At 61.1% G+C, this 16,840-nt stretch overlaps 2 protein-coding genes across 2 annotated transcripts in view; both read left to right on the forward strand.

Moving 5' to 3' along the window:
- The window catches only part of LOC104833180, a 2,796-nt gene extending 574 nt beyond the window's left edge, over positions 1 to 2,222 (forward strand). The window contains exons 2-5 of the mRNA XM_010569757.1: positions 527 to 1,040; positions 1,162 to 1,399; positions 1,785 to 1,827; positions 2,084 to 2,222. Of these exons, the coding sequence (XP_010568059.1) occupies positions 527 to 1,040; positions 1,162 to 1,399; positions 1,785 to 1,827; positions 2,084 to 2,212 (924 nt within the window). The 3' untranslated portion in view covers positions 2,213 to 2,222. The remainder of the gene's footprint in view (positions 1 to 526; positions 1,041 to 1,161; positions 1,400 to 1,784; positions 1,828 to 2,083) is intronic.
- Positions 2,223 to 2,534: 312 nt separating this feature from the next.
- SIRPA (signal-regulatory protein alpha) overlaps positions 2,535 to 16,840 on the forward strand; it is a 26,196-nt gene continuing 11,890 nt past the window's right edge. Inside the window, exon 1 of the mRNA XM_010569438.1 lies at positions 2,535 to 2,609. The gene's annotated coding sequence lies outside the window, so the exon portion shown is untranslated. The remainder of the gene's footprint in view (positions 2,610 to 16,840) is intronic.

The raw sequence follows: 16,840 nt of genomic DNA on the forward strand, positions 1-16,840 counted from the left end.
CGGGGGGAACGGGGACGGCGGGGGAGAGGCCCGGCGGCCGCGGCAGATCGGTAACGGACGGGGAACGGGGGGCTTTCCTCCTCCGACCGCCTTTTTGGGATGCTGGGGGGTGAGGCGGGCGGGGTGTGCAGCGCCGAGCACCGGGACGTGCAGCCCCGAGCCCCGCCGAGCCGGTGTCGAAGGTAGCGGGGGGGGCTTTAGGCAGGAGGGGTTTGGGGGGCAGGAGGGGTTTGGGGGCTGCGTTCGGCTCCAGGGCTGCACATCCCCGCTCAGAGCCGGCTCCCGGCTGGCCCCCGAGCCGTGAACCCCGCTTCCTCGCAGAGCCCCGGTCATCTCGACTCCTGTTGTACAGAGCCGGGGCGTTAATGTTTAACAGCACTCGGGAGTTTTTCCTGCCAGGAATTCCCCTTGGCGCTCTCTGTACCTCTCTGGGGTCGGAGCACCCGCAGCACCTCCTGTTAACGACACGACAGGGGAGGCAAATTTGCTCCTTGTTCGTTTTGAACCCGACTCCCGCTGCTCCCAGCGCCTGCGGTTTGTCTCTGCCATATCCAGGGATATTTCTCAGCTGAGCTGCTGCAAACTCGGAGCGAGCTGGGGCTTCTCTGCCCGTGCCGCTCGGGATGAGCGGAGCGAGGCCTCTCCTCGCTCCGTCGCTCAGCACCAAACCCTCCTGTCGCTGTGCTCAGGTGCGGGTGCCCAGGTGGGTCCGGACTTCGAGCTGCAGCAGCCCCAGGACAAGGTGTCGGTGGCAGCGGGGGAGACGCTCACCCTGACCTGCACCATGTCTGCAGCCGGTCCCCTCGGCCCCGTGAAGTGGCTGAAGGGCTGGGGCAGTGGGAACAAGACCGTTTATGACCAGACGGGCACCTTCCCCCGTGTGACACGGGTAGTGAGTCACTCCAACACAGACTTCAGCATCCGCATCAGGGATGTTCGCCCCGAGGATGCCGGCACCTATTACTGCGTGAAGTTCAACAAAATGGTGAGCGGTGTGGAGATGTTTCGGCATGGAAAGGGCACGGTGGTGTCCCTGCATGGTGAGTGCAGCCCAGCAGGATGCTGGTCTCCAGGGTCCCCATCCCACAGCCCCCATCCTGCCTGCGGCGGGGTCCCAAGCTGCCCACCACCCTCTGCCTGCTCTGCCTTGTATCTCCACAGATAGAGCCCTGGTTCCCAGCATGGTGGCTGCAGCTGTACTGCTCTGCTTCCTCGTCCTCCTTGGCCTCTTTGTCACCCTTTGCATCTACAGGAGGAAGCGCAGAGGCGAGGCAGAGAGCCAGCGCCTGGCCAGGCTGGCAGCCGTGGGCAGCTTCTTGCCCATCCGTCTGCGGTGCTGTGCAGGGACCCCCGGCACCCCCAGGTCCGTACGCACCACCTCTTCCTTCTGCACCCCGAGGTGAGCGAACTGCCTTATCCACCTGCTTTATCCTGGTTTCCTCTCCCTCCGAAGCAGTGGTTATCCCCAGAAAAAGTCCTTTACTCACAGGCGCATCGCTGCGCTCCATCACTTCTCTCTGCATTTCACAGGAGCACGTGGTGGGGAGCACCCACCGCTGGGGAGCTCCCTGCAGCCCTCACCGTGGTGTCTGAGCCCGTCCCAGGCGGGCAGACAGCATGTTGTCCCTCTTCTCTGCCTTCAGCATGGGCGTTGTGTGTGGCCATGTGCCACAAAGCCCACCTAAAATTTGGGAGGGGAATTGAGAGGAGCGCCATGCTCAGTGGAGTGGGGAGGGCACCTGGCTTCCTTTGGCCTCAAGGGGTGTCCCTCCCCCCCCCCCCAGCAACGAAATCATGGATGCAGAGACCTCACATCTGCCCTGCCAGGTAAGAGTGAGCCACGAGTATGGGGAAGAGCATTCCATGCCAATGCCCCGGCTTGCAGGGACTCTGCAAGGCTCCGGGGCCAGGGTGGGCACTGGGGGAGCAGCAGCTGCCTGCACGCGGTCCCAGCACGCTCCGCACCACGGCGGGGCCGTCTGCGCAGCCGTGGCACCACCATCCCGGCTTGAACCTACCGTTCGGGTTATTTTTGCAAGATTTTTCTTGTGATGGCATTCACCATTTGTGTGCACTTCTGCAGCAAAGCAGCAAGGAGGACAATGACATCCACTATGCCGATCTCCAGCCCCTGCCCACAGCCCCGCGGCACAGCAGGACCCCCGGCGCAGCCTGCTCCGAGTACGCCAGCATCAGGGTAGCTGCCAAGTGATGTGTGGCACCGCAGCCTGCAAGGCCAAAGAGCCCATTTCGGGGGAGGAAGCAGGGACATTTCTGCAGGCCACAATAAAGAAGAAGTGGATCTGTTTGCATGGCACGCCCCAGCCCAAGGTCAGCACCCTGTGCTCGGAGCTGGCAAAGCTCCCCTAATTCATTTCCATCTCAGCAGCGGTGCCGGGTTGAGGCTCAGGGCCGCTCAGCCCCCACCGTGCCAGGGCTCAGCAGCAGCTCTCCCAGGACCCAGCAGCCATCTCGAACACGGGATCCAGCCACGAGGCTGAGCACCTCTGCCTTGTGCAAGCTGTTCGGTGCCGATTACACCAAGAGGACTTCACACGTGCCTGTCTCCGCCAGCACGGGCCACCACTGGCACTTTCCTGGCTCAGCAGGTCTGTTATTTGTGTTATCTTGTCACCGTACCGAGCCCATCCTCATTAAAGCCAGCAAACAGCTGTGCCGTCCGGTCCCGCTGTGTTCCGAGCGAGGGTCCTTGGGAGACGCGTGCCCTCTGCAGCCCCGTCCCAGCTCACCCCGTGCTGCTGCCGGGCTCGTGCTGAGCCCCATGGGCAGCTCCCACCTCCCACCGTGCTGCTGGGCAGCTCCCCCGGGCAGGGTGGCTGCCTGGCTCCCACCAAACCTGCATCTTCTGACCACGCACAGGGCAGCTCTCAGGAACAGCTCTCGGTGCCACTTTGCTGCAGTTCATGGGCCAAGGACCGGCCCTTGCCTGGTTTTCCCTGCCCTCCCGAAGGAGCCGGTATTTGGGAACACGGCTCCTGTTGCTGTGTTAAAATCAGGGCAGCTGGCACCAGCCTGCCTGCCCTTCCACCCCTTCTCCCTAACCCGTGCCCATCTCCTGCTCCGGCCCCAGCCAGTCCATGCACATCTGCTCCATGCGCAACCCCTATTCTGTGCAAGTCTCCTGCTCCACACTCATTCCCTGCTCCATGCACATCTCCTCCGCGCACACCCCTGCTCCGTGCACATCTGCTCCGTGCACATCTGCTTTGCGCACATCTGCTCCATGCACGTCTCCTGCTCCGTGCACGCGTGCTCAGTGCCGACCTCCGAGGACAGCAGGCGGCCGGCAGCCGAGGACGGAGTGTGATGGTGGTGGGAAGCCGCAGAGCATATGCTCCACGCCGGCCACAGCTGCAGCACCTGGATGCACCCCGGCACGACGTGCCGGCACCCACCCACCCATGACGGCAGGTGCTCCCACCGCACCGTGTGCCACCACCAGCTAACACCCCCCCCTTCGTGGGCACGGGCTAAGGGCGAAACACGCTTTTCAGGTAGAGTAACCTGCTGTTTCTGCTGCCGCTGCTGCCTGTAACCTTGAAAGCTGCTGCAGTTGTCGGTTTCCAACTTTATCTACTTTTTACTTTGAAATCAAAAAGAGAAGTGAAACAAGACAGCGTGAAATAGCAGCGTGTGTGTACGTACCCAGGGGAGCCTTGCTTGCCAGCAGAGATCCTCTCGGGGAGAGAATTGTTATGGGGGAGAGGAGCCACTACTGAAATTCATTTGCATGAGTGAATAAGCATCTCCTGCTCTGGGGGACGTGCCCTGGGGACAGTTTTGTGTCATTTCTTTCTCAGGGGCGCTCAGCACCCTGCGGGCAAGGCGGTGGGGGGAGTTTGCCAGGGTAGGGGTCCATCACCACCGCCCCCAGCACCCGTCCCCAGCCTGGACCCCTCTGCACCAGCCCCAGCGGCAGCGAGGGGCCGTGGGGTGAGGGTGCCGGGGTGAAACCTCCGGTAGCACCGGGTCCCAAGTGGAGCCATGGCCACACTGGGCAGCGGCTCGTTTCCCAGCTGAGGTGGCGGCTGTTCTGAGCAGGACACGGGTTGCCCAGCTTTTGCGCAGGGAAGACACCGAAGCTTGCAGAAAGCTCACATCAGGATCGCGAGCGGGAGTATGTAAAATATGTGGGTGAGACTGAAACTGGGGATAGACCTCGCAGACAAGGGGAAATTAAATTCAAGGGGATTTAGGGCTTTTTAAGCACTGGGCTGGGTCAGGAGGGGGGAAATCCAATTTGATAAAAGCATATGCAAAGCAGCGAGCGAGCAGAGCACCGTGGAGCGCTCTGTACCTAGGAAAGGGCCCAGGTCTGCAGCTTACTGCCCAGGGGAGGGATTTGGTAGTTATTATAGGAAAATCCTTTAAGCCACCAGCCCAGGGTGTGCCGGCAGTGAAAGCACAAACAAGCACCCGAGCGCAGACACAAGGTAGGAGCGTGCCGGGGAGCACCTCGCTTGGGGGGCTGCGCTTGCTTGGGGGTCAGCACCAGGCGATGCTGGGGTTGGGGATTTACTGCTTGTCTGCTGGGTGTCACGTCCCGCTGAGTCACCCGCTGGGTGCTCGAGTGAGAAAGCTGGGTGCTTGTGCCAGGTCGAGAGCTGCGATGGCTGCGGTGGGCACTGGGCGATGCTCTGGCCGGTACCCACCGGGCTCCTTCTGCCCGCAGCCGGGACTGGGCAAAGGCAGCGTCGCCGCGGTGCGGAGCAGAGGTGGTGGCTGGATAGGTGCTGGGGAGAGGCTCGGCATGCCAGCCGGGGAGGGGACACACCAGCTCCAGCCGGGGTTTGGGCTGTGCCCCAGTGCCGGACTCTTTCCATGGACACCCACATGGTGCCGTGCCGGGGTAAGGGTGCAAGCGGAGCAGATCAGGCCTGGCAAAACGGGTCTGGCAGCGGGCCCCCGCTGTGGCGAGAAGTTCCCGGCGTGTGGGTGGTGGTGCGGGGGGTTTAGCCAGGCTTTTCCTCTGCGTGGTCTGTGAGCCAGGGGAGCGCGGTGCGGGGTCCTGCTCCTGCTTGCCACCAGCCCGGTGCCAGGACCTCGCGGGACAGCAAAGCCGAGCAACAGGGTTGAGGAGGGGCTGAGCTGGGCTGTGCCATGGAGGGGGGTCTGCATGGACCCCCACCCTGGGGAGAAGCAGAAAGCAGGAGCCGGGGAAGGGCCAGGGGATGCTCAGGGGGGTACCCCAGCATCTGCTCCGCTTCCAGTGCTGGGAGGTGGGAAATGGCTCCTGGAGGTGCCGAGGCAAGAGGCCTGGCAGGGTCTTGCCGGGGCAGCAGTGCGTGCCGTGCCGTGCTGGGGAGCCAGCGTGGACTGTGCCAAGAGCCAACGGGGAGCATGAGCTTCTGATGGAAAACATGGAATAACAGAGAGCAATTAGTCCGGAGAGTGCGACTGACTGACGGAGGAGGCTGGCCCCAGCAGCGAGGGGAGGGGGAGTAATGATTTAATTAATGCTGAGGAAGAATATGGTCTCAGCTAGCACATGGGGCTGGCTGAAGCAGGGGGATGTGGGCATCTCCCTGGTGTCCTGGGGGGACAGGAGAGGGCTGGCAGCGCTCGCAGGGGAGCGGGACAAAGCTGAGCTTGTGCTGGAGCCAGGGCTGAGCGAGGAGAAAAGGGGAGAGACAGGGATAAATGCCTCCTGCCCTGCCCCGGGATGCTCCAGCTCCACAGCGAGAAGCAGAGACCCCCCCACACACTGGCAGTGCCTCTCTCAGGGATGGGTGCCCAGGGTCCATCGTGTCTCTCAGGAACCGGCATCGCTCCAGCTTGTCCCCTCCAGTGGCTGATGGGGCAGCAGCTCCAGCCAAGGGCCCGGTTTGTGGCTGTCCAAGATGCCCTTGCGCTCCTGCTCTGTCCCCATCCCTGTCTCCATCCCTGTCCTTGCCACCGTGAGACCGTGGTGGCCACCAGCCCATCCCCAGGGAGAGACAGGCTGGTCTCTTTGCACGTCGCCATTAGCCAAACAGTCATGGGTCCAAGAGCATCCGATGCCACAGGGACCCCACAGGGTCCCCACGATGCCACAGGCACCCGGTGGTGCCATGGGGACCCCACGATGCCATGGGGACCCTGTGATGCCATTGGGGACCAGGTGATGCCATGGGGGTGCTGAGCCAGGACATTGACGGGGAGCCGCATGAGGAGTTGGAGGAAGAGCTGGGGAGCTTTGAGGGGGTTGGAAAGGGTGAGAGGGTCTCAGAGACACTTTGATTGTCCCCAAGAAACACCACGCAGGTCTTGCCTGTGCCCGCTGACTGCCCTGGGCTGCACTCCTGCTGGGAGAGGGAACTGGAGGGAGAAGACCTGGAATGCTGCACAGCCAGACCCTGCTCCCAGCAATTCCAAACCGGCCAGCTCACCCCTTTGCAGCTCCTCGTTTCTCAGGCTTTTCCTTGGAAAGCAAGGAATGGAGCCAAAGTAAAACGGTGACATGCTTTACGCTGTTCCTGATTTATTTCGCATCTTACTTATTGAATCTTATTCCCCAGTTTCACGGTTATTGTGGATTTTTATTAAAGGGGATAAACAGGTCTGGGATTTGGGGTTGTCATAGGAACTGTTTCAGTGCCACAGCCTCACTGCCAGCCTCGTCCTCCCCCTGGGTTCCTGATGTAGTGAGGGCTCTCGCCAGCACAGCAGAGATTTTTCCAGTCCCCCCAAGCACAGCCCCAGTGAAAGCCGCGTTATGGGACAGCTGGCCCATGGTACTGGGGTGCCCTGCAGGACCCCCCGGGGTATTTGGGGAGGAGGTGGGCTCCCGGGCACTGCCCAGCCATGCCCATGCCGCTGCCTTGCCCTGCGGCCACGGGGAAGTGAACCAGGACCCCCGGGGCTGCGGTCCAGGACTTCAAGCTCAGGAGAGGTGGAGGTGCTTGGAGGATGCTGCTTGTCTGTGTGGATTCTCTGGTGTCTAATAGGAGGTTGTGCTATTGCAGCTATTGCTACTGGGAACCTCTCTGCCCAGCCTGGAATTTTCATTACATCCCTGGAGCTGAGGGGCTGTGGGGCAGATGGGGGCTGCCCTCGGGCCATTCTCCATCTCTTCTATCTTCTACCCTGGGGGCAGGCAGTGAAAATGAAAGTGTCAAACATGTTTCAAAGGAAATCCTTTGTGCCCAACACTCCTTTGGCCCATGTGGACCTTCGCTGCAGGATGTCGTGGAGGCCAAGACTCTGGCAATTATTAAAGAGGGATTTCCAGGACCGTGGGACAAACAGGAACATCCAGTGCTTAAGAAAGACTCATTTTGTGCTTTTGGTGTTTGACGGGACATTGCTCAGAGACAATCGCCCTCCTGAGCTGGCTCGGGGAGGGCAGATCCAGCTGCGGCGCTTAGTCCTGCCAGCACCCGAAAGAGGGTCCCAAGGCAGGCAGGAGGGGTGTCCTGCCTGCACTGGGGATGCCCGGGGCTTTCCATGTTGGATCAACTGTCGGTGGCACATTGGAATGGTCTTGGTCCCCCCAACATCCACATGTGCATCGTGCCCGGAGTGAGCCGCTCACGTTCCTGGGGATACTCTGGAGGGTTTTGCCCGGGGAAAAGAGCCAGGGGCTTCTGCTCAGGATGGGGAAACCCTCTGGGGAGCTCCCCTTCCCAAGGGTAGCACAGGGTGTCCCCATCAGCCAGCGAGGGCAGGACACTGCGGTGGTCCCCAGGGCTCCCTGCTCCTCCTGGCACGGAGCGACCTTAAAGCTTGGCTGTGCTTGGCGGCGGCCCCGGTGCTGGCAGTGCCCCGAGCCTGGCACAAGTGTCCCTCTGAGGAGAAGTGCAGGGAAAGGAAAAAATATTTAGAGAGGCAGGAGGATGGGGAAAGCAGGCGCTGCGGGAGGGAGCCATGGAACGGGCTGAAAGCACACTCTCAGCGGGGCTTTTGTTCGCCTTAGACGTGCCCAACGGTGCTGCCAGCCCAGAGGGGCTGTGCCGGCGCCGGCGGCTCCCAACATGGTGTGGCCAGGCGAGTCCGGTGCTCCGGCAGCCTGCCCGGCGCCTCGGCCCGGCGACGTGCCCGTTAGCGGGCTGCGGCCCCTGCAGACCCTTCGGCGGGGAGCTCCATCGCCCCGGCTGGGCTCGGCCCCTCGCTGCCGGCCGCGGGGTGGGCAGCGCGGCGGGATCAACAACGCGCTCGCTAAAATAATCGCTTCTGACAGATCCATTTCTTCTGCAAGGTTCAGGCTTAATTTTATAATGGTATCAGTAACTATGGCAACGTGTAAAAATAATGTATCTTCGAGCCCGGCAAATTCTCCGTAAACAGCTCCCATCCCCAGGAGCCGAGGGGGGCCCTGGCCAGGTGGGCAGCAGCAGCCCCCTGCCTGCGCCCGGGTTAGTGTTTGGGTTAGGATTCACACGATGACTAATTAGTGGTGTTAACTGCTTATGCCTTGGGATGATGATTTCGTTTGCTAATCCTTCGGGCTAGGCAGAGCTCACAGCGGCTAATTGGGTGGATATCATTAATGCTGGCGTTCAGGAGCCGCTTCAAAGGGCTGCGGCGCAATGAAGGCTGGAGCATCCCTCGTGCGTGTCGCAGGGCAGATGCTTTGCCACTGGCTCTCCTGGTTCTCTCCTGGCACCCGAGACCCGACACGGGGCTGGCAGCCGCAGGGGTCCACGCACGGCTCAGACCCTGCAGTACCACCAGGCCAGCAGCCCCATTCGCACCCACAGCCCCATCCCAGAGCTGTCGCCGCTCCACATGCATGCACATGTGTGCGGACACAGCAAACACATGCACACGTGTACACGCACACATATGCAAATGCATGCACCTGCATGCAGCCGCAGAACAGGCTTCCCATGTGCAGGCACCCCCCCCAAAGGAGACATCAGCTGGTCTCAGCTCAGACCTCTTTGGCCACCACTGCTAGTAGATAATCCCAGGCAATATTTTCTAAACCTGTTAGACATCCCACAGACCCTCTAAATCCCTGAGCCCCCTCCACAGCTCCGGCAGTCCTCTGGCCCGTGGCCCAGCTGCCCGTCCCCGCGTCGTGCCAGTCCCACCAGCCTCGAGACCGAGCTCCGGGGCAAGACAGCAGCATTTCACAGCTCTGATTTGCAGCTCCTTATCAGGGCCAGGCCAGACCCTTGGGACTAATGCACTCACCAGGAGCATGGTGGATCTTGCAGAGCTAGAATTAATCCTCCTGCTTTTTTGTTGCCCTTCAGCTTAAAAAAAAAACAAAAACAAAAAAACCAACAACACAAACCCCTTGCAGAAGCGTTTTCCTCAAGCTCCCAGCAGCAGGACCAGCATGGCCCTGGCTCTGCAAAGCTGGGAGTGCTGGCTCAGGCAGCATGGACGTGCCTGGTCTCAACGGGGCCAAAGCAAACAGCCCCGAGCTCCGGCACGTGGCCCCCGAGCTGCGAGGCTGCTGTGGGGACAGCCACTCTGGGGATGGCCACCACGGGGACAGCCCAGTGTCAGGGCTGGGGATGGTACTGGTGGTGCTGGGGACTGGTCAAGACAGCAGGAACCCCCCTCCAGGGCTGGGTCCGGTCGTTTCGGGGGGGTTGCATCCCCCCTGCATCCCAGCTGCCATGCAATTGCCATTTTCACCGCCATGCATTAGACACGGCACTTGCACAAATAATCGTGGTAAAAGCCCTCGCTGCCAGCCACGCTGTTATCTCTCAGCAGCCTTGAAAATAACACTCGGTAAAGGGTGACGTGGGGTTGTACCAGGTCTCCCGCACCCCATGCGCCCTGGCTCAGCCCTCCACTGGGGCATCTCCCTGGCTCCGGAGGTGCGAGTGCCTGGCCGGGCAAGATCCAACAGCACAAATCCCTCCACCAAGCCTTGGCTTCAAAGTCCCACAACCGTCCCAGTGCCTCCAGTGAGAGCTCTGACAAGCAGGAAGCGATGGGCTGAGATAGCTTAACATGATAAATCCCCCCGCGTTAGCATTTTTATTTTCATCCGCAGCTGCCGCAGGACTTTATCAGGCAGCTCAGCCTGCAATGAGTTACAGCAGCCGTGCCTGAGAGCGCGCGGAGCATTATCTGCTATTGCAGCATTGGATGCGCTTTCATGATAACAATTTGCAATCAACAAAGAACTTTGAGAGGATGCAGAAAAAAAAAAAAAAAGCAGAAGAAAACCGAGATGATATCACTTCTCCCTCGGCCAGGCTCTTCACCCTGCCATGGTCCTAGTGGTACCGCCAAGGGGAGACCAAGGTCTTCCCTAGCATCACTCCATGGGGCTGTAGGCTCAAAGGCACCCGCAGTCCGCATGTGCACCCCCACAGCCTGCACCCCGTCCACCCACCCGCAGCCCTCGGCCTCCAGGCTGTCCCGCCAGGTCCCTGTCCAGCCCTGGGCACAAGCATGGCACTGGCACCCCCCAAGTTAAGAGCAGGGGGCAGCCGGAGGAGGATGGGCTGCATCCGATGCGGGGAACCGCCAGCAGCTCTGGCAGGGACCTGGCCCATTGGGGAGAGCCACAGCTCCAGAGGCTCGAGAGGGTGAAGTAAATTTGTCTGGCGTCAGCGTGACAAGGCTTCCCATTAGCCCCCAGTACATAAATTTGGCCATGGGCTGGGGGGAGCCACCTGTGCGTCATGGGGATCTGGGTACCGGCACCGCCACCACCTCCCTGCGGGCCAGCGCGGTGCAGAGCATCCCCCTCCGGAGCGGGGATGGAGGCTTTGGCTCAGACAGCTCCCAGGAGCCCATCAACAATTAACACCCAGCTCCAAAATGTCCTGTGCACAGCTGGAGCTCCCTGGCTGCCCTGGCATCCCTTCCCCTCCCCTCCCTGCCACTTTCTCGTCCACAGCACCGCTGCTCCCGGGGCTGAGCATCCCTTCCATCCCAGCCTGGGATGGGGAAGGTTCCCAGGGCAGGCACAGCTCAGCTGCCACCGTGGCAGCCTGTGGCTCTGGAGCCCACGAGAGCTGGGGTGAGCCCTGGCTGTGCCCCCCAGCCCGTGCGGATATTCCCCCAGCCCCTGAACTTTGCAACCGCTGGCACAAGGGGTGCAAGATTGGGGCCACCCTGTGCCCCCCAGTGAGCTGCCCTGGGTGGGAGCTGCCTCGCACCCCGATCCCCATCCCTGTGCTGTGCACGTGCTGCGGACCCAGGAGGCTGCAGCGTGGGACTGCTCGGGCTTTGCTCACCCGCTGCACCCACAGCCGGCGAGCAAATCCTCCTCCAGAGCAAGGGACAGGATCCTGCCTGCGAACAAAGGTCATCACAGCCCTCCGACTGCTTACGGCAGCTAACCGGGCACCAAGCGCCGGCCCTGCCGGGTCCAATCCTTCCGAGCTGCCCCGCGCAGCCAGGTTTTCCCAGTGCGTCAGCACTTTCATCCTAAACCCCATCCCTCTGCCCATTGCCTCCAGGTCAGCCTGGGCCACTTCCAGGCCAGGCACAGGATATAAACCACCTTTCCTGCTCTGACACAGCCAGGAGGAATTCCCCCAGTCGGAAGCTTGCAGGGCTGCATTAAGGAAGCCTGGCCGAGTTACCCAATTTGCAGCAGCTCGCAGGGTGCCGCTGCTGAGTGGGAGCAGCCTGGGAGCGTTGCATGGCCCACGGACGGGCGAGCTGCGGTGCAGATATGGTCCCTGCTGCAGCCCACATGCTTCTTTTTTTTGCCCGGCGGACGACGGTGGACGGTCTGACGCTGGCCGGGCTCTGCCGGTTCTGCCAAAGCCCAGGGTGACGGTGCGTGAACACCATGAGGGCACTCGGAGCGTCGCTTCATCCCAGCGAAGGCCAGCGTGGGGCTGGCAGTCCCGGCATCCCTCCCTCATCCTCCCTGAAAATTATTTTATGGACTTGGAGAGGACCAGCTGATCGCAGCAGAGCACTCAAAGGCCACTAAAATTAAGCGGGCTGCAATTAGGAGCACGGGTCCCCGAGGAGGCTGCGGTAACAGGCGTCAGGTCCGGCCGGCGTGCGCGGAGGTGGCCTCCTCAGAACCCCCCCTCCCCGTGCCGGGGATTGCCTCCTCCCCGCTCACACCCGGCACCATCTGCACCGCTGGGGCTCGAGAGCTCAGGCAAGGACCTGAAATATTTGTGATATCTCAGCTCAAGCCTAAATCACACAATCAAATCTTGACCAAAGCAATTACAGACAGTTCCTGTAAGCCCCCCCCCAAAAAAAGGTAAGGGACAAAGCTCATGTACAGGCTACTCACGCAGCAGCCTCTACAGCCCACACCTGCCTTTCTTCTGGCAATCGCAGCCTTAACAAAGCACCTGCAGCTCATTAACCCCCCCAGGGCCTCTCCCACATAAGGGAGTGCCTGGGCACCCATATTTTCAGCTGCAAGGTGTTCATGGTGGTGGGTGCTGCAGCAGGACTGTGCAGTGAGCAGACAGGTATGCTACACACCCCTGTTTCTTAAATCTGTGTTTGTAGGGCTGGGATGCTCCTGCTGGGGGTGCCTGCTGCCTTTGTCCCTTCTCTGGGTCACGGTCCGGCTGGACTGCTCCTGTGTGCTGCTCCTTGCAAATGGGCTGGCTGCAGGTCACTTCTTTCCATCCTCATGTTAACATATTGCTTGTTGTAAGTTAATATCAGATAAACTAATTTAAGCTGCTTCTGTACTGGATGTCTTGGATTAAATTGGCATGGTACCTAATGAAGCTGAAGCTCCATTTGTTGTGCTGGAAGCCCTAAATATCAGCAGTGTAATTGGTGCTACCTACTTTAGAAGACATTTGTGTGTTTTTCTCCCAGCTAAAAGCCCTGCGAGGGTGCTGACTCTGAAGCCTGAAGGGTGCTGGGGAGAGGCAGGAGGGCTGTAGGATGTGTCCACCTGGCTTGTAGGCTGGAGGGGTCTTGAAATTTGGCTTTGGAGCTGGAGGACAGATGGGGTGAGCGTGCCCAGCCCTGTGCACGTGTTGTGCTCTGGCTGTAGTGAGGCTGTGCTGGCTTGTGTGCATGGGAGCAGACCTCGTGCGGGTGTTGGGGCTGGGCTCAGTGCTCTGATGTGGTCACACACCTCATTTTGTTGGGGTGAGCTATGAAAGCAGCATCTCCTGGGGTGCTGGGACTGGGCCAGGACACAACTGGATGGCTCTGATCTTCCCTGGGGTAGTGAGTGCCTGCAACCCTGAGTGCCTTGTCAGGGGTGTGCAATGTGTTATTTGGGTTTATTGGGGAGGGCTCCCATAGGTGCTGGCTGCTTGCTGGTGCTTGGGCACGGTTCTGCACCTGTGGCCCAAAACAGCACTGCTGGATGCTTGTTTTAGGGTGATTTCTAGGCTGATGTCCAAAGTATTGGTGTTTTTCCTATGTTTATCTCCAAGCTTTCCCTGCTGGTTTGGGTTTTGAGGCTGAACTGAGCCCACAAGCCCTCTGGGATAGCCGCTGTGTCCTGGTGTGACGTGGCCAGTTGGTCAGGCCATAGGTGACCTCCCCAATGTGCCATACCATGCTGGGCTGGGGAGTGGGGATCCCAAGGGGAAAAGTCCTGGGCAGGGAAAGAACTGCAGTCACCTCCATCATTAGTGAAACATGGCTCATTAACAGGCCCAGGTTTGGCACTGCAGGGCAGGAACTCAAACCTCTCCCGTCACCTGTGAATCCCCCTTCAGCAGAGTGAGCTGCTGCTCTCCCCGTGGGCTCTCAGTGCTGGGAGGGGATCAGACAGGCTGCTAATTAGGGGATGAAAGAGCAGTCTGGGCAAAACCAGTGCTGCAAGACTTTCAGCTGGGATTGCCCTGGTGAGGCTGTAATTTCCCCTGTTGGAAGCTGCAGGGCTCAGACAAGAGGGTCTTTTTGGGTCCCTCCCAGAGATGGGGTGCTGCTGCCCTGGCCGGGGGTCCCTGTGCAGGGAAGGATCCCCACCTCCTCCTGGGGAGGAAGCCACTCATGCAGCTGGTCCCGCTGCCCATGCAGAGCTGCCCAGCTGAAAATGGGGAAATGCAAAAAGCACATTGGGTCCCTGCTGGGAGCAGCGGCAGCTCTGGCTGGAGCCTTTGCCTGGCCCAGCTTCCCTCCAGCACCCAACCCTGCAGGGAGTGGGTGAGCCCAGACCAGCCAGAGCATGTGCCTTCCCCAACAGGGTGCTGGCAGCATGATGCAAGTTCCTCACTGTGCCTCAAAGCTGTGAAAAACAACCTATTCTTAAAAAGCTCTCCTGAAAAACGCTGTCCCGGTCCCCCACATCGGCTGCTGCATGGCTCTCAGGGTCGGGGAGACCCAGGCTCCAAAATCATCCCTAGGGGAGCAGGGGTTTTGAGCTGTAGGATGAAGATGCTGGCAGAGCAAGTGCTGGCAGCGCTGCCTGCCCTGCCAAACGGTGCAGCAGCCTCCTGCTCGCCGTGGGTGTTTGGTGCAGAAGGGAGCTACTAATGACGGCGTTGCACCTCCCGAAATGCTGTGCTCTCGCTCCGTCTCGGGCACGCAAAGGAGCGGAGCGCTCCTCTCCCCAGGTTCGTTGCCAGCCCGTGGGGCAGGGGCTGCCCTCCCGGGATGGATCCTCCAAACTCCCCGTGTTCGAGCCGGCCCCTGCGATGCCAAGTGGAAGGGCCGTGGGCAGGAGGGGAGGCAGCTGAGCCTGCCCATATGCTTCCTAATGGGGAGCAATAGCAGCTCTTGCCGGGAAGCTCACGCTGCACCATCTGCTCTGCCGCGGTACCTTCTCTTGCAGAGCTTTTTTAAGCTCTTAACTTTCCTTCCCAAGCGCTCTGCGGCGGCTGCTTGCGTACGGGCTGTCTCCGCTTTGTAATCGCCTCGAAACAGGTTGTCTGAACCTTCAGTGCTGAGCGGGAGAACAGCCCAGACAGGCTGAAGTCAGCCAGGCCTCCAGGAACTGTGCTTCCATTTAAAAATAACCATGAAAGTGGCTGTGAACGGCAGCAGCGCGTCCCCAGCGCCTTCCTTCTTGCTGGGCACCTGCTTGCCCCGAGGGTGCTGCCTCCCAGATTTGGTCTGGGTGGGATGCACTGCCCGTGGCGGTGTAGCTGCAAGGCTTGCACAAACCACTGCTAAACCCATGTCCCATCCCTGTGCAAAGGAACTATTTATTTCTAAGTCACGCTGCATGTGCAAAAGGCCAAAGGCCAAACCCAATGTCTCCTCTGGGTCCCTGCTGCTTGCTCACGCCTTCGCCAGCTGTGCAAAGGGGAAATAACAACAACTGCTGCACTGGGCTCCCCAGGAGCAACGCTGGCCACAAATTATTTTACAGTAGGAGCAGCACTGGCCTCCAGCTGCCCCGCGGAGCTCCCGGAGGGAGGTGCGGTGCAGATGCCTGGGGAAGGTCGGTCCCGGCTCCCAGCAGCAAAGTGAGCTAAATTAAGGCTGGATGCAACACATGGGCGTAGCTGGGGCCGAGGGGGAGGCTGGCGGGAACACGCGCAGGCTGACGCCGTGCGCAGATTGACGGTGCCAAGTCACTTCAGATATCTTTGCTGTTTGTTTGTGTGAAGCTCTAAATAAAGCTGACAGCCCCAGCGGCTGCCCGGGGAGGGAGGAGGGAGCCGGCAGCCGATCCCCCTGGGCACAGCACCCAATGCTGCCCTTGGGGTCCGGCCCGGTGTGGGAGAGCAGTTGGGTGTGATCTGGGATGCTGCGGCACGGGTGGGTGCTGCTGGGTGCTACCTGGTCGTGCTGGGGCTGGAAGGCTCTGGGCAGGTGGAGGGGAAAGCAGGGGGGGTTTGGGGACCTGCTGGGAGCTGCCAGCATCAGGTCTGGCTGCAGGTGATCGTTCCCATGCAGGGCACTGGGGAGCAAGCTGGTCCCTGTCCTGGCCTTGCTGAAATGCCTGTGGCTGGTGGGAGAAGCTGCAACAGGCATGGACAGTGGAGAACGTGTCCTTGTGCCTCCCCTGGGAAGGACTTTGTGTCAGGGAGAAGCAGGGCAGTGTAGAGACACACGTCCCATGGGTGCTCACATCCAGACACCCTTCTCCTCTTCCACACCCTTCCTCGGTCCTGTCTCCCATTGCAGCTGCCTCACCCTCAGGCTCTCGCCTCTCTCTGCCGCCAGCTCCTGCTAAGCCTGTCCTGCTGAGGGGACACCATGGGGATGTCCCCATGCTCCCAGGGTGCGTCTCCGGTACCTCTTGCTGAGAGGGGTGCAGGTATCTCCTCTCCCTCCCCATCCACCCCCCAACTGTCCGGGCTGCACCAGTGTCCCCTCCTTGCCCTGACCCCCACGGGTTGAGCTGCCCTGTCCACGTGGCACCTCCAAAACGCCGCTTGTGCCTCTGCCGCGGGCTGTCCCAGCTCAGCCGCTGGCCCTCCGCAGTCCCTTGGGTGGCACAAAACCCCCCGCACATTAAGCCCCCCCCCCCAAATCTGCCTGCTCCCCAGCAACCCAGTCCTAGCGCAGGGATGCTGGGCTGCGTGTTGTGGTTGTGCTGGCCCTGGCACACGAAGCCTGTGGCAATCTGGGGGGGGGGAGAACGGGACACGGGGACCCCAGCCACCCTCTTCCAAGCACTGGGGCCACTGCCCCATCCTTCCTCCGTGCCCCGGCCCCCCCCGCGTCCTGCCAGCCGTGGGTGCTTCGGCTTGCCCCGGGGGGAACCGGGGGTCCACGGGACCGGCCCGGGGGGTTCTCCCCCAGCCCACCTTAAGGCAGCAGCACACCGGGGTGCCCTTACAAAACCAAGTTTGCTCCGGGTCGGGCGGTGCTGGTTTCGTGTGTGTGTGTGTGTCCCTCTCTCTCCGCCGCCACCGGGAAACCGGCCTTAAACCGGGGCTGCTCGGGTTGGGGAGGGGTCGGTCCTCTCCCAGCCGGGGCCGGCCCCGGTCCCGGTCCCATCCCACCCCGGTGCCAAGGCAACGGAGGCGGTGTCGGCGGCGGGGAGGCCGGCGCGGGTCCGCCCCGCCACGGGGCC

Source organism: Haliaeetus leucocephalus, unplaced genomic scaffold (genome assembly GCF_000737465.1).
Source record: "Haliaeetus leucocephalus isolate CR32 unplaced genomic scaffold, Haliaeetus_leucocephalus-4.0 Scaffold273, whole genome shotgun sequence".
NCBI classification, from domain to species: Eukaryota; Metazoa; Chordata; class Aves; order Accipitriformes; family Accipitridae; genus Haliaeetus; species Haliaeetus leucocephalus.